Source organism: Leucopleurus acutus (assembly GCF_964270905.1).
Source record: "Leucopleurus acutus genome assembly, chromosome: 5".
NCBI lineage: Eukaryota > Metazoa > Chordata > Mammalia > Artiodactyla > Delphinidae > Leucopleurus > Leucopleurus acutus.
Genome location: NC_139147.1, coordinates 133,698,950 through 133,718,477, shown reverse-complemented (window position 1 = coordinate 133,718,477; position 19,528 = coordinate 133,698,950). Strand labels below are relative to the sequence as shown.

Below are 19,528 nucleotides of genomic sequence, written 5' to 3'. Positions count from 1 at the left end.
CGGCCTCAAAAATCCTGCTGTAATTACCTGTCTTCTGTACTGGGAACCAGGCTCCCTGGGAGATAAGAGAGGCCTTGTCCTTTCACCTCCAGTCTGAGACATCCAGTGACTTGTTCAAGGTTGAAGACCCAAGAACAATGGTCATTGTTGGTGCTGGGAGTGTACCCTGGTGCTCTCAGTTCTTTGGACGCAGGACGGTGCCTCACAGCGGCCCAGCTGTGCCAGGCGATCAATGCCAGTTCTGTGCAGGGCAGGGGAAGGTTTCTTTCGTCAGCACTATGGTGTGTTTAGAACCGGGGACCCTGGGATTGGAGAGCTGCAAGGGGGGTGTTTGTCCACGTGGTCCCGGTGGGCCTGCCTTCTGGAGAGCAGGCCCTGGAGATGTTGGCAGCTCCCTCACAATCCCCAGGTAGAGGGAGGGCTGTGCCCACAGAGGCAGAACGGGCTGAGGGCCAGCCAGCCACCTGGCTCCCCGCCGGAGAGAAAGGAGAGGAGTAGTAGGTGAGAGCAGGGACAGAGCTCTGCCAAGGCAGCTGCTGTCTTCGGGTGCGAGACTCTGGCTGTGGCTGAGCGGAGGGAGATGCCGTTACTCATCCTGGCATCCCGATTCTTCATCCACCTCTCGTCTCCCACGCTCCCTCTTCCCCATGGGAAGCCAGCAGCTGCTCATGAGCTGTGAAGGGCCGCCATGAGGCATAATTACAGAGCCCGGGGCTCTGCCCACGCAAAGCAGCCCCCTCCCCTCCCTCAAAACCTCGGGCCATGGTCGGGCACCCTTTTGTGCCCGGGGTCTGCGCTCTTTTCCAGGGAAGCTTCCCTGATGGGTGCGTGTGTCTTTCTGACCCCGAGACTTGGAGATGCTGTGCTTCCTGTGTCCTGGGAATGACCTGGGGGTGGGGTGGGGGCGGTGGGGGCGGTTTGGGGACAAGGCAGAGATAGAAATAAAGGGGAGGATTTGCGGGGAGGAAGGTACAGCCCTGCTGAGTCTGGGGAACCCTCCACAGCAGAGAGGCTCGCCAAGTGAGCGCGTATTTGAGGAAGTTAGAGGTGGTATATGACTTGGCCCTTTGAGCCAGCCAGTTTACTTCTTAGGCTCTTGATTTCGCTTCTGTAAAACAAAACGGTTGGTCTCCGTTGTTGCTGTCTCCTCGAGCCCAAAGACTGTGATTAGACCCCCCCCGGGCCAGGGGTCTGGGCCTGGTGGTAGCTCCCGGCGTGCTGCTGGGTCACTAGGGCCTTGGCCTTGGGCACCGTCCCCTGCCTCAGGCTTGCCCTGGACCGACTCGTGCCAGCTTGGAGCCCAGCCATGTGAACATGGGAGCAAGAGGGAGCCCGGGGGGTGGATGTGGAGGCACTTTTCTGGCTGGGGAGGGGGGCGCAGAGAGAGGCTCGGCATCTGTTGGGTCCCAGCAGCGGCAGCAAGCATTTGGTTTGGGGGCCCGTGTGGGATGTGCCGTTCTCGGAGACCCCGCCACGCGTGGCTGGCAGGCTGGGTGAGCCACAGTGATTGTGCAGGGGGAGCCGAGTGTGAAGGTCAGAGACGGCAGCGGCTGGCCAGCCCTGACCTGCTGACTTGGGCTAAGAACCCCATGCCCTCCCTCCTGCCAGCAGCTCTTGGCTGGACCGGGGACCGTCTGTAGTGAGGCAGATGGTGCCCACCTGAGGCCGAGGGACAAGCGGCAGGTGAGTGAAGCGGGAAGCCCCCGGGTGTGGTGTGGACGTGCGTGCTGGGCCCAGAGGTCAGGCACAGGCTGATGGCTCACACAGGGGACAAGCAAGGTGGGCTCCATCCCAGATGAACCTCCCCAAAGCCCCCAACCGAAACCCCTGAGTCACACCCAGCCCTGGTCACTCTGGGGCCCTGGATGACCAGGGGAAGTGGGAATTGTCCTGCCAGAAACTGGGTCATAGCACCCTATTGAGTGGCTGGGCCTTCCCCACACCCAGGGTCTCACCACAGTGTGCCTCTAGGGTTCCTTTATGACAGGTTTTTAACTGTTTGATTATTTATAAAAAAGAGCAGGAACAAAAATGCTGCTTTAAAAAATTTTTTTTATTTTATTGAAGTATAGTTGATTTACAGCATTGTTAATTTCTGCTCTACAGCAAAGTGATTCAGTTACACATACGTATACATTCTTTTTCATGCTCTTTTCCATTATGGTTTATCACAGGATATTGAATATACTTCCCTGTGCTCTACAGTAGGACCTTGTTGTTTATCCATTCTACATGTAATAGTTTGCATCTGCTAACCCCAAACTCCCAATCCATCCCTCCCCCACCCTCCTTCCCCTAGGCAACCTCAAGTCCGTTCTCTGTCAGTGAGTCTGTTTCTGTTTTGTAAATAAGTTTATTTGTGTCATATTTTAGATTCCACATATAAGTGATATCACATGGTATTTGTCTTTCTCTTTCTGACGTACTTCACTTGATATGATAATCTCCAGGTCCATTCACATTGCTGCAAATGGCATTATTTCATTCTTTTTAATGGCTGAGTAATATTCCATTGAATATATGTACCACATCTTCTTTATCCATTCCTCTGTCAATGGACATTTAGGTTGTTCCATGTCTTGGCTATTGCAAACAGTGCTGCAATAACCATAGGGGTGCATGTGTCTTTTTGAATTACGGTTTTCTCTGGGTATATGCCCAGTAGTGGGATTGCCGGGTCATATGGTGCCTCTATTTTTAGTTTTTTGAGGAACCTCCATACTGTTCTCCATAATAGCTGCACCAGTTTATATTCCCACCGACAGTGTAGGAGGGTTCTCTTTTCTCCATACCCTCTCCAGAGTTTGTTATTTGTAGAGTTTTTAATGATGGCCATTCTGATTGGCGTGAGGTGGTGCCTCACTGTAGTTTTGATTTGCATTTCTCTAATAATTAGCAACGATGAGCATGCAGATGCTGTTTTGATGAACACAAACCAGAGATTGTGGATGGTAGCTGAGACCTTCCACCAGCCTTCATTCATTGTTGGCCAGTGTCTAGGCCAGCCTGTCCAGTAGAACTTCCTGTGATGCTGGAAATGTTCTGTGTCTGCACTGTCCAGTGTGGGACCACTAGTCACATGTGACTCCTGAGCCCTTGAAATATGACTGGTGCAACCAAGTAACTGAAAACCTAATTTATTTCATTGTAATTAAATGTAAACAGCCACCCGTGGCCAGTGGCTCCTGCATAAGACACTGCAGATCTAGAGAATAGTAAGTAGGTAATTGCAAATGAGAATCATTTTTTTCTTTACTTTTTATTATTGGAAATTTCACATATATACAAAGTAGTGTAGTGGAGCCCTATATACCCTTCACACAGCTTCTGTAATCACTAACCCATTGGCCAGTCTTGTTTTGTCTTTACCTTCCTACACCCTGACCACCCCAGCTCTCACTTCTGTATTATTTTGAAGCAGATAAAAGCTTTTTAATTTTTGTTTTTAAACAGCTCATCTTTAACCCCAGGACAGAGCAAAACTATTTGACCTTGATGTTTTCTCATCCCTTGGGACTCTTGACATTCTGATTTATTGATGAGCCTTCCACTAAACCAGCTGCAGGCCCTGTATGATGTCTCTTAAGACTGCTCACGGCTTCCTCGTATTTGTCTAATGAGAAATACGCACCATGGATCTTTCATGTAATTTGTAATATATATTGTTTAATATGTTTTATATTATACAGTTTAATATTAACTGATAACGGCTCAAACTGTACATGGTAACATTTGGGACTGATTAAAAATTGATGTCCCGTATGTTCAACACATTTTTAGATCTGCAAAAAATTGGTCCAGGAAAATTGAGTTTGACAGAAATAACGGAAAACTCCATGGCATAGGCGGTATAATGAGTAAAGTTTGTGGATGAAACTACTCAATGGCTCAAATTGATTTGAAATTGAAAAGAACTGATCCTAATGAAAATAATTTTGACTAAATAAAAATGAAATAATTAGGAACACTGGATATGAAAAATAATCAAGGAACTAAATGGGCTTCTTAGCATTCTCTCCAGAAAATGCTTCTGATTAAAATGTTTGTGTCCGGAACATCCTCAGGGTCAAGGTGGCGGATGCCCATCTCTGGCCATTCTTCCATTAACCTCAGACAGGCTTGAAAGGGCGTGGAAGGAGGAAGTTTTCAGAATTGAAAGTCTCAGACTCTGGCAACCTCCCATCCCTGGGATTGCTCGGAACACTGGCGGACAACGAGAGCTTGAGTGAAACTGAGAACACATGACCCGTCTCCCGCCCACTTTGATGTTCATCCTGATATCCCTCCCTCGCTGGGGATCTTTGATCTTCCTGAGATGGCTCGGAGAGGCATCTGTGGCTTTTGTTCATGAGCTTCTAGCTGGGGGATGGATTCTCCCAGCAGCACATGCAACAGTCACTGTAAAGGGGCAAGGACAAAATTGTATCTTTTTTTTTAAACAGGCAAGGACAGGGGGCTTCCCCCCAGCGGATGTCCAGTGCAGCAGGCACCTTGACTTCGCCCTGCTCTCCTGTGGGGTGGGGTCATCCCAGCCAGAGTACTCGGGCCATAGAAGGCGGGCCTCCCTGTGGTGCTCTGAGGCCCATGGCCACCGAAGGGCCGTTGCTGCCCTCACGCTCTGGACGGCCTCTGCTCTCCCCAGGCTGGTGACTTTCTGATCCTCTTCAGGAGGCAGTGGGGCACCCTATGTTCATTTCACGCCCAGGTGTCCCGAGGTTTCCGGAAGCCTCCTGTTGATCCGTGATTGTTCCCATCGAGCACTGGGAGGTGGGTGCAGATGGAGCCCATTGGTTCCTAAGTAAACCCAGAGAATCCCTTTGGGTTTCAAGTGCTAAAGGCGTTCATAGCGAATAGGGAACGCCATCCAGAGGCCTCTGACCTGAATGGGAGTGTGGTTTTGATAGAAGAGAAATTGTGACTGCCCCATGCTCCCCTGGGAGTGGGGTCCGAGTTGTTGCCAAGAGCAGGTGAGGGAACAGGGTCGGGGTGCAGGAGAGGTCACGCTCAGAGAGCTTTCAGCATCAGCCTCTATAGACCCCACCATCTGCTCCCCGGCTCCTGACTGGGAAAGCGCTCAGCTCTTACACCGGGGATCCCACATCCCTTACCCCCCTCACTCGCACTCTGTGGAAGGGAAACGTGGTCTCCTTGGTGGCTGACATCTTTCCTCCCTGCAAACCCCCTACCCGTCCCCATCTATTTAGCAGTGGCCAGTGTGGCCCTGTGATTAGGGAGGAGAAGTAAGAGGGACCTCGCTTGGACTTCCCTGGTGGCACAGTGGTTAAGAATCCTCCTGCCAATGCAGGAGACATGGGTTCGAGCCCTGGTCTGGGAAGATCCCACATGCCGCGGAGCAACTAAGTCTGTGCGCCACAACTACTGAGCCTACGCTGTAGAACCCACGAGCCACAACTACTGAGCCTACGCTGTAGAACCCACGAGCCACAACTACTGAGCCCGTGAAGCCCGCGTACCTAGAGCCCGTGCTCTGCAACGAGAGAAGCCACCTCAATGAGAAGCCCGCGCACCGCAACGAAGAGCAGCCCCCACTCGCTGCAACTAGAAAAACCCTGCACGCAGCAACAAAGACCCAACTCAGCCAAAAATAAATAAATATAAATAAACAAACAAGTAAGAAACAAAAAGGGCTTCTCTGGTGGCGCAGTGGTTGAGAGTCCGCCTGCCGATGCAGGGGACACGGGTTCGTGCCCCGGTCCGGGAAGATCCCACATGCCGCGGAGCGGCTGGGCCCGTGAGCCGTGGCCGCTGAGCCTGCGCGTCCGGGGCCTGTGCTCCGCAACGGGAGAGGCCACAACAGTGAGAGGCTCGCTTGACCAGCACCTCTTGGTCAGAAGTGTGTAGCCCAGTGGGTGGTATTTGGTAGAAGCTTAGCAGGGAGGCACTGGGTCAGGGTTTTAATCTGGACCCACCCTTGCTATCTGTGTAACCTTGGGCAACTTCTTTAACCTTTCTGACCTTGGTCTCCTTTCTAAAGTAGGGATGACACTTGGACGACCTCACAGGGTAATTACGAGATCTAAATGAGATGTGTCCCAGAACGCCTTATTATGTATTATACTCAGAATAAATGCTCCAGCAGTAGCTGCTATGATTTTCTTTGTAATCATCTAAATCCACACTTAGGGTTTGTTAGGAGTCAGGTACTGGGTTAGTCTCGTCTTGCAGGCTTTCTGCGTGATCTGGAGCTACCCCTAGCTAGAGCATGGCTTTGGGCAGCCGAATGACACAACCCCTACTCTTTTTCAGTTTCTGCAGCTCACTGGCTGGTGTGAATCCCAGGTAGGGGTGCAGTCCTGCACAGTTTGAGCCGCTATCTGGTCTTTGGTCCCTCAACAGCTCCTCTGGCTGTGTAGTATTTATGGGTAGACTGTCCACTTGCCCCACGATCATGTCATTGGCAGTGTTACCCAGGTTGCAGGCACCTTGTTGTAGAGCAGAAATAGCCCCACCAAGGGTTGGGGGCTCTGGTTTCCTGGCTCTGGCCAGCTACCAAGTAGCTGTGTGATATTTAACAGGTGGCCTTGCTTCTCTGGGCCCTCCTTTGAAAAATGAGGGTTGAACTGGATGGCCTGCAAACCTCCTTCCACTTTCTACCTCTGTTGCAACCAGCGCAAACATCCGGATGCTTTTGTTCCTTCCTGAGGCCGATTTTGGGCTGGCGTGGAGTGGAGTGAAGGCCATGGCCATGGCCTCGACAGGGGCCGGCCTCTCCACCCTCTCCCCTTTGTTGATGACACCGTGGGAACCCACTTATCAAATCCATTCACAAGCAGCCTTTTAACACTCTCCCCATAGCGCTGTTTCCATGAAAGCCATTAGTGTTCACGAGTCATGAAGATATTTCACCTTTTTCCTGTGTTGCATTGTACAGCGCCAGCCTGGTTCTGCTAACATCTCCTCCTCAGCGCTGTGTCGGGCAGGCCTCAGCTCTCTGGTTTGCTAACTGGGTTTCCCTGCCGTGCGTGAGCCCCGCTGGGCCGTGTGCGCACTTGGGGAGCCCGGGAGTGTAGGGCCCTTATTCAGATAATGTATTAATACCAGGGCGTGGGTCCTTTGTTGGAGTTTGAAGGTAAAACCTAGTTGGCTGGGCTAAAAATTTCTAGGTATCATCTTTCATATGATGGTGAGAGCCAGATACAGCCTGCTCTTTTCTTGGACTCTAAGTTGGCTTCTGATTTTCGAGGTCACGTGTTCCTGTTAGGAGGCTGGGAAGTAGTCTCTGAGTTAAGCCTCCTCGGTTAGACATGGGTGTGAGCTCTTGGATGGCTCCTGTGCTCCATGGTGCCTGGTGCCTGACACCCTCTGCTTCGAGAACTCTTCCCTAAGAAACCTTGGACTAATCACTGTCTCTTTCCAACATTCCCATGTGCTTTACACCGGTCACTTGTCACTGTCTGTCTTGAACTGGAGTTTGTAGTGAACGTGTCTGTTTACCCGACTGAGTTGGAACCCTTTATGTTGGTGTGAACCCCTCCTCCCCAGAACTCAGCGCCCAGGAGATGCCTCATCAATGTCCAGCGGCTCGTGTCCTGCCGCTGGGGGCATGCTCCCCTCCCCACATTGTGTGCACCCGCCTGGTCCTTCCTTGTGTGTGTGGGTTTAGAAAATGTTTTATGAAATGCCTTACAAACAGGCCATGTGCTTTGGGGTTCTTTAGGAAGCCCCAAAGTTGTTTCCTTGGGCTTAACAGTTATAAAATAGGCTCTGAGCAGCCTGAAAGAAGTTGAGGGAGATCTGACCAGTCTATGCGGGCTGCTATAGTCACATCTATCAGGTCTACAGAATAGCCCAGCTGTGTGGAGTGGAAGATGTGTTATCATTTAGGTTTAGATTTGGCAGAACATAACAGAAAACCCCCAAATAACACTGGCTTGAATATGAGACTTTATTTTCTCTGTCATGTAAAAAGTCAGTTCAGGGCAGGGACCTAATTTACTGTTCCTTCATCCTTAAGAGTTACCTCATGATCCAAAAAGGCTGTTGAAGCACCAGCTGTCATATTAATATCACAGATGGAAAGACAAAGGAGCTCTCCTGAAAGTCTCGCTCAGTATCTATTTATATCTCGTTAGCTAAAAGTTAGTAAGAGGAGTACTAGCTAAAAGTTAGCAACAAGGTAGTAACAGGGGTACAAGCCTCACTCAATATCTATTTACATCTCATTAGCTAAAAGTTAGTGACAGCTGGGAAGTAGGTTTTAGCTGGGACATTGCCTCACCTGGAGACATGGGGGCTCTATTTCCCAGAAAGATGCAGTGAATAGACAGTGAGTACAGAACACGTGTCCAGCACTTACTTGAATGAATGAATGAGTGAAGGGATAAGTGATGGAGAGATGCCATCTGGGTTAAATGTATACCAAACCCTCGTATTAGCAGGATCCGCAATATGACAAGGAAAGCACATTTCTGATACCACAAGAGGGACAGAGCCTTGAGGAAACTTCAGAAACTCCCCAGGGACTCAAAAGAGAGCATGTTCTACAGGGCACTTCAGATGGGCATCCTCTTCTCCCTCTTTGTAGGGATATGGTTCCCTTATTTGGAACACAGCAGATGCATAGAAGCGGGTCAGGAGGGGCTGGGTCTGGGTCACGGCAGCCACATTTCAGAAGGTTCCCGTGAGGGCATCTGTTTTTGGCTTGTCTGAAGAAAGAAAAGCTTCATTACTCAAGCAGGGAGACGTGGCTGAATTGAAATACTAAAATTTCCTTAAACACAGATCCCTTCTTAGAAAATGTTAGAATCCTGTGGGGTTAATTATGGTCTGATGGTCCTGGTTTGAAGCCTCTAGGTGGTCTGTGGTTCAGCATGGGGCGACTTCGCAGTGCCAGGTGCCCTCCAGCACGTCTGGGCAGGTGGAGGGCCCCCGAGGGCTCTCCTCACACTGGAGAAGCACGGTGGACCTGGAGCTCGGGCTCTGGACCAGTGAGTGTGCTGCTGACAGCAGGTGGTGCTGTCTTCTCAGTGGTTTGTCCTAGAGGGCGGCCCCTGGTCCCCACTGTGTCCCTGAGGCACACCTGTGTGGTCCCAGGGCCACACAGTGCATCTGCAGCAGGCAGGTCCCCTGGTGGAAGCTTTAGCCTGGCATTCATTCACAGCCTCTGTTCTTGACTCCCTTTTTTTTTTTTGCAGTACGCGGGCCTCTCACCGTTGTGGCCTCTCCCGTTGAGGAGCACAGGCTCCAGACGCGCAGGCTCAGCGGCCATGGCTCACGGGCCCAGCTGCTCCGCAGCATGTGGGATCTTCCTGGACCGGGGCACGAATCCGTGCCACCAGGGAAGCCCTTGACTCCCTTTTGAAACCTTGATGGGAGCCTTTGTCAAGCCTCCTACAGACACTGTTTCATAACTCTGCTTCCTCCAGGCCCCCCACCAACCCGCATTTTCAGATCATCCCCATCTCCAGCCCTCAGTTCGGGATCATCCTCATTTAAGAAGCCGTCCTGGATTCCCTCCATGGGAAGAAATTTCTCCCTCGTGTCCCCTCCCTCTGGTACTTCTGAATGTCCACTCCCTCCCCAGTTCGGCTCCCTGACCAGGTAGTTGTTGCCTGAGTGTCAGGTCGGGTGTGACCCGCAGTTACACGATCAAAAAGATGGATAGGGCACCGAGAGGTCACACAGCTGTCCCTCACCCTGGGGGCTGATGGGCTCCAAGTCTGATTTTGTTCCTCTCAACTGCCTTTGAAAAGTGTCCTTGGCCTGTGGTATCTGAAGACTTCCTCTCAGTCACGTGAGACTCACTCTGGGAATGGGTGTGGGCCCAGATGTTCCACCCACCTCCTGGGTCCCAGGGACTGCCTCGGGGGTGTGCCCCAGTTTATGCAACTGACTGAGGGATCCGGTTAGCCAGGGGTGAGTGGGAGGCTGCAGCGGCCCAGCCTCTGGCAGTGGCTTGCCTGAACCCTGGCGGGGAGTTCAAGGTGGGCCTGCTGAGAGCAGTGACAAGGATTTGCTGCAAATTTCTGGTGCAACCTCATGGCCCACTCCTGGGGGATGCGTTTCTATTGAATAGAAACAACAGAATGCGAGTCAACTATGTGACTTACAATTTTCTAGTCCCAGTAAAAGATTTAAAAATAGCAGGTGGAATTAGTTTTAAATAATATATTTTAACCCCTTAGGTACAAAATATTGTCATTTCATCATGTAATCAACCTGGTCATTATAAAGGAGATCGCTATTCTCTTTTTGTTCTAAGACTTTAAAATGTGGGGTGTTTTACACTCAGTTTGGATCAGTGACGTTTCATGTTCCCGATAGTCCAGGCTAACAGGGCTCTGCTGCCGCTTCTGTTGATTCTCCCACCTGAAGTTCCCTGAAAGCAGGGACAGCATCGTGACGATCAGGGCCTTCCCCCCACCCATCGCAGGTGTCGGCACGTGTGATTTGAGTGGGGGCCTGTCCCGCAGGGTCACCGCACGGGGAGGCTGGGCCTCGGAGTGGCTGGAGTCTGGTCCAGCCGCGTGAGCTCAGGGACGGCCCTGGCCTGTGGAAGCCACGGTTCCCACTCAGAATGACGCTGTTGGACAGTAATCTCCGGGGCTTTTCTGATTCTCACGTGCTGTGAGCTGAACCATGTGTCTGGGCAGGGGTGCTGCTGGAGACACTGATACCGTTGGCCTCATTAGCAAATGAGATCATCTCTTTGAAGGGCCACGGTTGACACTGTACCCAGCACGGATGGGCCAGTTCGCTGCCTCTAACTCTGACCCAGAGCCTGCGTGTTTATCTGGTATGTTGGGTCCCGGGCTGTGAAGACCCTCCACTCCCCCATCCAGCATCTACACAGACCTGCAGGTGCCCGGCCTGTTCCCAGGCTGCCCAGGCAGAGAAGGACAGGACTCGTCCAGGCCCTCGGGACGTCCACCTTCTGGAGGGTGTGATGAGCCAGCGGGAGCCCCTGCTGTGTCCGAGGCCTCATGAGGTTTCTCTCTCGCGCAGGCGCAGCTGGAAGCTCAGAGAGCCACGCAGGACTTCCAGAGGGCCACCGAGGTGCTTCGCGCCGCCAAGGAGACCATCTCCCTGGCCGAGCAGCGGCTGCTGGAGGATGACAAGCGGCAGTTTGACTCGGCCTGGCAGGAGATGCTGAACCACGCCACCCAGAGGGTATGAGTCTCAGCGGAACGTGTCCGTGAAACCAGGGCCGGGCTGGGCTTATGCCCGGGTGCACGCCTCTGCCTTGAGCCTGCCTGTGGGGGGTGGGTAGGGAGCGGGGCATGCGTCTGCGTGTGGGCGTGGGGTGGGGAGAGGGGCTGGGCTTGCGTCCGCCTTGGGATCCTGTGGCCTCGGGGTGCAGGTGCCCATCAGACCCAGACTCCCCGCTGGTTTCCCCGAGCAGAGGAAGCAGACCCCCAGGCATGTTGTGCATCACAGGTGGTCATCTCCGTGGGGTCTCTGCGGGCCTGGGACTGAGCCGTACTCTGCGATGACAGTCACCCGGTGACAGGCGTACCTGCCCCTTCCCTGTCGTTTGAGGTTTGTCTGGTTCAGATCACCCTTGACGGTCCTGACTGGATGGGGCTTTCCCGAGGGACCCGATCGTTCTCCAGAGTCCCCTCCCTCTGAGTCCCAGGGGACTGGCTGGGTTTGGAGCCCGGGGTGGGGGACCTTGATTACTTGCGGAGCCTGGACTCAGGGGTGGGTGCCAGTTGGTGAGAAGCGGGGGCCATGGCAGATGAGGCCAGAATACAGGGGGTGCGCAGGCTGGCCTTCGGGCTGGGCTGGGGTCTGGGGAACCAGTGTATGCACAGGAAGTGGGCTTTGACTCCTAGGTTTGGTGGCATCATTGTTTGGCCCTTTACCAGCTCCCACGATCTGCCCTCTGGCCATATTGCTGAGAATCGGACGTGGTGCGTATAGCTGGACTTGTCACCTCTTTTCTCCCCTCCTCCAGCTGGTTTGCTGTGGGGAGGTGGGTGAGGCCTTGGATGAAGGGTGATGTAGGGGGTGGGAGCTAGTCTGGATTCCCTGAGAGGCCGCCTGCGGGGCTGGAAGAGAACCTTTTCAATGTCACCTGCCACGGTGGCTCAAGTCCTGGGGGACCTGATAATTAAAGATGGCCTTGTGCTTCCTTAAATGGAATGCCTGACACACAAACGGCTTGGACTTGGTGTCAAATGCGGGTTGACTCTGTAGCACCTCCCCTGAACCCCGGGCTCCCGGCCGGGCTTGTGTGGCCTGGGGCCTCCTGCTACCTAGTGAACACGATGTTGGGGGAGCCAAACACAGCTTTCCTGGGTCCACTGGGGAAATGCCAAAGGGGAGGTTGGAAATCTTGGAAATTTACAAGCCACAGCCTGACAGAATGAAAAGGACAAGAAAAAAAAAAAAATTAGAGTAGCTCCTTGCAAGAAATTAGCTGAAGGCCTGCCTTTCTTTCCTGCCCTTCGTCCACCCCAAACAAGACCCAAATCAAGCTAGTCAGAATCATTCAGAAATCACTTAATCTGTCCTTTAAAAAAGAACAAAATGGGTTTCTGCTTTTTGCTTTTTTTTTTTTCCTTCTACTCTTTAAGTCCTGGGACCATAAGTGGATGGTGAGTGGCAGTCCGGGAGAGGTGTCCTCAAGACCTCCACATCCCATGACTCCGGAAGCACCATTCACACCAGTCTTTGGGAATGGCGCTTCTTGGGGTTGTGCAGTGTGCAACTTGTGGGGCTGTACCAAACGGCCCTGGACCTCCTGACATCGCATGGGGCCCCTGAGGTCCCGGGGAGGGTCATCTGATGTGTGCTGTCACTGAGGTCACTGAAGGTTTCTTGGTCATGGGGGTGTAACGCCTGCAGCTGAGCAGATTTTCTGGGTCACAGGCCAGGATTTCCACCCTGGGGCTGCTGTTCCTCTTCCCTAGATTCCTCCCCATTTTATGGGCCTCAGATGCTGCTCCTTGACCTGCTGATGGGGAAAAGCAGAATTGGAAACTGACACTAGCAAGAGACAGAGCCCTTGGCAGAGCTGTCCTCGACCATGTCCCCGTGTCACTGAGAAATCCAGCCTGGAGGGGGCACACTCCAGGGGTGTGACGGATGGTACAGACGCTCACGTGTGGCTTTGCTGTGAGCCGCGCTCTGACTGAGCATGCTCCCGGGGCCACGCGGGCCTGGCACGCTCGGCTTCCTGAGCGCTGCTGGACAAAGACAGTGAATGGCCTGGAATATGTCCCCGGCCTTGGCTGACTTCTAGATCCTCCAGGAAGCCTGTTTCTTCAGGAGAAGGGAGAGTCATCTCACCCTCTTCTCCTGAAGAAACTGCCACGTAAGAGTCTAGAGAAAGATGCAGAGCTCAGAAAGGTCCAGGCTGTCTTGAGGAAGTGGCAGTGCTTTGGGCTGTGTGACCTCCAGCCCAGGCACAGTGGAAGGACCCTGGGGCCCCCACATTCCTTACCTGAGGCCATCCGTGTGTCCCTTCTGTTCCTTCAGACTTAGGGTGACAGCGGGCAGCCCCACTTGGAGCCACGCTAGAGCCCCAGGGTCTCTCTTGTTAGGCCACATGCAGTGCCCCGGGCAGGGACAGAGGAACAGTTCTGCACTCAGAGCTGGGATCAGCAGGGCTTTGGAAGCCGCGACGCACTTGAGTGGCCTTACTGGGGACGTGGCGTCCCTGCTGCTCCCACTTGGGCTTTAGGCAGCTGAGGCCCCTCCAGCTTCACCCGGTTTGGCCGCGGAGCAGCCCTTCTAGGGAGGAGGTGTGGGGAGGCATGAACTGTCAGGGACCAGCAGCTCCTGGAGAGGAAGACCCTGGGGGCATGGATCTGAGCCCTGGGATGCACATGGCCAACTTTTCTGTGCTGGTGGGCACGTACCACCTGTCCCCCAAGGCCCTGGGAAGCTACCTCCTTGGCCCTGTGTACCCAGGGCTGCAGGAGGGATCAGAAATCAGCCTGAATGGGCCGAGGATCTGAGGAGACCGTGAAGCCACCTTCTCGGGAGCGGAGGACCCTGCTCTTAGCTCCGGGATGTTGGGCATGAGGGTGGATGGCCTCGAGGTTGGGAGAACTGAATGTGAGACAGAGGAGCCGGGCTGGCTGGACGTCTCCTGGTCGGTTGAGCTCATTCTGCCGGCAGGGGACCCAGCCTGGCTGGCAGTGCCCGTTGGTGTCCCTGTAGGAAGTATTTGTTTGAGCATCTTCTGTGTGTTGCTGTGAGCAGAGGGCCTGGACTGCCCTGCGGCTCCCGGGAGGGGGCCCGTCAGCACTGCTGGGCCCCATTCTGTCTATTCTGCTGACCCAGGGGGAGGCCTGTGGCTTCTCAGGGTCCCGAGCACCAGCGGTGACCTCCCCACATGCTTTCTCCAGGGCCCGCTACCTGCTGCCTGCCTGGGCCGTGGTGCTGCGGCTGTTCTGGTCACTCAGGCCTCACGCCTGGGGCCTCAAAGCCTCCCATTGGGCAGCAGCGGGTGGTCAGTCCTTGGGCGTTTGGAGCCGGCCCGGGGGTCGGGGTAGGAGCGTCTGTCTGTGGGTTTTGGGAACCCCAGGGATGCTGACTTCTTAGTCGTTAGAATCCGCAGAGGCCAGTGCATCCAGAGGTTAGCACAGAGCCCGTGGGTCAGCCCTGGGACATGGTCCCCCTGGGGAAGAGGGTCCCAGGGCTGTTGGTGCCCAGATAGTGATTTCTCCGGGAGCCTGCCAGCTCTGGGGAAGGAGGCGGGAAGCTGAGCGCTGCCCGCGGAGGGTGGACGGGTGGCTCTGCTAAGCACCCCCAGCCCTAAGTGCTTCCCTGCCCACGCCCTTTCCCCCAGCACCCCGCACCGAGCCCCCCAGCGCAGCCTCTGCTGCCGGCCCCCACCCACGCCCCTGGGCCCGGTGGCCCCGACAGCCTGGATCCCAGCTGCCCGAGTAGCGCGGTGCTCCTGGGTGTCTACCCCGTGAGGCTGGCGGTCCGGGTTTGGTCTCCAGTGTGCTCTGCACACAGTAGGTGCTTAATCAGAGTACGCAGCTCTGAGTTGAATATACTGGTGGTAAACTGAAGAGCGTGGTGCTGATCGGGGGTTCAGGGGCCCAGAGTCCAGGCCAATTATCTGTCAGCCCAGCCTTCGCGGAGGTCTGGGCGCTGGCGCCCCAGGGCTGGGTTGCACGTGCGTCTGGCCGCCTTGAGGTCTGCACGGACATCTGCGTTGTGCTTCCATTTGTGGCTTCCACCTTCCCGGCACCCGCCCTTATCCCCACATTCCTTTCCCACCCCTGGGCACACAGTTCACAGCTGGTTCCATGTTTCAGGGGCTGCTTGGTTACCTAGGAGACGTAACCAAGGTGACCTGCTTGGGGACTTTCTCCCTAGAGGCGGGAAGCGGAGTGGAGACTCTCCTGCGAGAGCAGGGGGTTATGTGCACGTGGAGTCGGGGGGTTGGGACGGGGGATCGTAGATGGACTGGTGGGGGTGAATCGGGACGGCGTCCTTGCTGCTGCCTCACTCTGCGCTGGCAATGTCGCCAAGTGCTCGGAGCCTTCCGAGTGTTTAATTTTAGGAAGATTTTTGCAGACGAAGGGCCAAGGAAGACAAAGGGCCTGTGTGCAGTCGGTGAGAGCCCTGCTTCTTGCAGGGAATGCTCTGTATTGTAGCCTCAGATCAGAGCTTTTGTAGATCGTCTATTTAAAATGCTTTCAGACTGGTCCTTAAAGGTGAACCCTGCATTGAATCCTCTTGCAGTGGAACAGATCACAATAGGTTGCCTTCATCTGTCTGATATGCTTGGGTTTTGTGTGTTCATAAAGGTTACACCAGTGAATCCTTAAAGATTAAGATTTAAGACAAGACTGAAGAGTTACTACCGTTTCCCTAAGTGACCAAGCTGGGGAGGTTTCGAGTGCATTTTATGTCACTGTGACATCTTTGGTGTTAGAAGCCAAGGGGAAGGGTTCTCCGGAGCCCCTTGGTCTTGATTGAGAGGTCATTTTAGCAAGCCTGTCACCACATGCCAGCTTGTCTCACTTCCCTATTTCCATTCTCTGACTTTGTTTTAATTCTGTTTTTAAAAGTATCTCAAGCATTAAAACCATTGTTAAAAACAGAAAACAACAAAAAAAAATTGTTAAAAGGTATACATTTTAAAGAAGGTAAAGGGTGAACTCTGATAAGTATAAAGTGTTCTCCTGTCAAAGATTTTATTTAACTCATTAAGGATGGAACTAATAAGATGTTACAGCTCTTTCAAAGGAGAATTCAAAAAACACACTCATACAGAAGTTTAGGAATGCTGAAATGAATTTACAAGATACAGAATTGGTCAATATTTACAGGGCAATCAATAATCAAATGCGTCTCTACTGGACACAATCTTCATTTCTAGGGGTAAGAATCATTTATATTACTATCAGTTTTCCCCAACTTACAGGGTCATAAAATAGCTCCAAGACAACGAAAGGCAGAGATAACCTGGAAGGGGGCAGGACACCCAGACAGGACAGGACACCCAGTCATTTTATGCTCATATCGAAGTCTTTCAGAATTTTTCCTGACACTTAAAAAACCCCTTATTATAAGTGCATAAGTAAACTTCCCCGGGCTGACTGTGGCTGTTGCCTGGAGGGGGTGACGGACCGTTGGCTTCCTCCTGGGTGGTGTCCTCCTGCAACTGTCCTGCTGGGTCTCCTCCCTGCTGCTCTTTGGGTAAAATAAAGCATGGCCCTCTCGCCCCACCTCACTGCTGCCTTTCCAGTTCATCCCATAACACTTGGGTGAGTTGTAAGTAAAAGATGAGAAGGAAGTTGTGAGCCGCTGATGTGGCCTAAACTGCTGTTTATCTCCTGCATCATCTCTCCTCCCAGCTGGCCTTGTTCTGATGCTTTTTAGGTGATGGGGGAGAGAACCAACACTGTCCCTGTTTCTAGGAATGTACCTTTGAGCTGCCATGGAGGGCCCTTGATTGTTGGGTTTTGAACTCATTTTTTTTTTTTTTTTTTTTTTTTTTGCGGTACGCGGGCCTCTCACTGCTGTGGCCTCTCCCGTTTGCGGAGCACAGGCTCCGGACGCGCAGGCTCAGCGGCCATGGCTCACGGGCCCAGCTGCTCCGTGGCATGTGGGATCCTCCCGGACCGGGGCACAAACCCACGTCCCCTGCATCGGCAGGCAGACTCTCAACCACTGCGCCACCAGGGAAGCCCCCTTGAACTCATTTTTAAAACCAGAATCTCCCACCAGAACACTGACTGGTCACCTGGTCACAAATTTTTGTCAACCCCAGAATCTGTTCAGTTTGACCCTCTGGATCCTGGATTCTTGTCTACCAGCTAACTCAGGATATTTGGGAAGGGGCCGAACAGCTGAGGTCACCATTGCCTTGCCGTCCTGACGCGCACACACCTGGCTTTGTAGGGCTCCCAGGTCCCTGACGTCTGAGTTCCCGCTGGTGCCGCCTGCCTGCCCCTCAGTCCCTGACCCCAGGTGAGAACAGGAGGTACCCACGGTGGCTACTCAGAGGAAGTGGACGTCAACTGAATCAGAGAATGTTTCTTTTTGTTTTCCTTCTGATTTTTTGTTTTTCCCTCTCTTCTTTCCTGCTCATTGCCTCAGCCGATCTGTTTCATCTGATCTGACGTGATTTTTCCGGAATAGATGAATAGGGAAAAATAATCCTGTTCTCTTTGGAAGTTCATTTAATCTTAGTCTGCCCACTAATTTCCTCAAATAATTTTTTTTCATTTATTTTAAAAACATTTTATTGAAGTATAGTTGATTTACAATGTTGTGATAGTTTCAGGTGTACAGCACAGTGATTCAGTTTTATATATATACATATATATTCTTTTCATATTCTTTTCCCTTATAGGTTATTATAAGATATTGAGTTTAGTTCCCTGTGCTCTACAGTAGGTCCTTGTTTATCTACATTATATATAGTAGTGTGTATATGGGAATCCCAAATTCCTAGTTTTTTAAAATGACATAAGTAATACCCCAACAAGGGACCATTCTGGGTTTGGCTGGGCTGACCTCTGCTGTCATTTGAAGGTCATGGAGGCGGAGCAGACCAAGACGAGGAGCGAGCTGGTGCACAAGGAGACGGCAGCCAGGTACAATGCGGCCATGGGCCGCATGCGGCAGCTGGAGAAGAAACTCAAGCGAGCTATCAACAAGTCCAAGTGAGCCTGGGCGAGCGGGTCCCTGGACTGCTGCTCGTTTCCTCTTCCTCATCTTCTCAACCTTTTCTGTGGCCTGCCCCACCAGAGCCCCCTGCCCAGGCTACCTGTAACCCCCCAGGGGTGGGGCTGCTCCGACCTGGCAGCACAGGAAGAGGAATTTCAAGAGCAAACCATTAGCTGGCCCATGGGCTGGGGCTGGGCTTTGGGAAACTCAGGGCATGCCCTTGGCTCTGTGGCTGGTGGTGTGGATGAGGCCCTGTCCCTCATTACCTGTCAGCACAATGGGGTGAACTAGGTACATAATACACATCCTTGTAGACCAAGAGCTGATGAAGTGGAGCAAGACTGGTTTCTTTTCTTCCTCCCTTCCTCCCTTCCTCCTTTTCTTCCTCCCTCCTTTCCTTCGTCCTTCCCTCCTTTCCTTCGTCCCTCCCTCCTTTCCTTCCTTCCTCCCTCCCTTCCTTCCCTTCCTTCCTTCCTTTTTCTTTTTTCCTTCCTTTCTTCCTTTCTTCCTTTTTCTTTCTTTCTTTCTTTCTTTCTTTCCCTTTCTTTCTTTCTTTCTTTCTTTCTTTCTTTCTTTCTTTCTTTCTTTCTTTCTTTCTTTCTTTCTTTCTTTCTTTCTTTCTTTCTTTCTTTCTTTCTTTCTTTCTCTTCTCTCTCCCTCCCTCCCTCCCTCCCTCCCTCCCTCCCTCCATCCCTCTCTCTCTCTCTCGCTCTCTCACTCTCTCGCTCTTTCTTTCTTTCTTTCTTTTCACGGGATATTTATTTCAAAAGTTTCTTATAATGTTACCAAGTCCAAGCTCACTCTGCTCAACACACGACAGGCCAATAAATCAGGAGATGAGGTGTTGAGGCAAGGAATACGACTTTATTCAGAAAGCTGGCAGACTGAGAAGATGGAGGACTGGTGTCCCCCAAAACCATCTTTTTGGGGTCTGGATGCTGGTTTCTTTTATAGAACAGAGAAGGGGAGGAAGTGAGGAAGTAAAATAAAAAGGCCATTAGTTGTGCCTGGCTTGGCCAGCATCAGGGAGGGGTTGTGTTAATTTCTTCTTTTCTGCCGCCATTCTCAGGTGGGCAGGGTCAGATTGTCTCCCTGTGAGCTGAACAAAGGTACTTTAATATTCAGGCAGAGGGGCAGGGTTTCCTGAGGCAGGCCATTATGTATGATTATAATAACAAAAGCAATGAAAAGCAAAGGTTAAAGTCAAAGAAACAGATCCAACATGGAGTCAGATTTTGCTCTTCCCTGTTATAATAATACCAAACACTAGGAACAGTTAATTTGTCCAACAATATAGTCTTTGGTTAAATAAGTCTTGACACTTCCAAACACTGGAATAGTTTAGAGCAGTTAAAATAATGATATAGATTCTGTCTTCATTAGTATATAAATATGTTCATAATATTTATATGTAATAAAGGTA

At 52.2% G+C, this 19,528-nt stretch overlaps 1 protein-coding gene across 2 annotated transcripts in view; it reads left to right on the top strand.

The window, feature by feature from the left end:
* SH3BP5 (SH3 domain binding protein 5) overlaps nucleotides 1–19,528 on the top strand; it is a 79,402-nt gene that overhangs the window by 54,922 nt on the left and 4,952 nt on the right. For both annotated transcript variants that reach the window (XM_082840099.1, XM_082840098.1), the window contains exons 4-5: nucleotides 10,966–11,130; nucleotides 17,971–18,101. In XM_082840099.1, coding sequence (XP_082696225.1) covers nucleotides 10,966–11,130; nucleotides 17,971–18,101 — 296 coding nt within the window. The remainder of the gene's footprint in view (nucleotides 1–10,965; nucleotides 11,131–17,970; nucleotides 18,102–19,528) is intronic.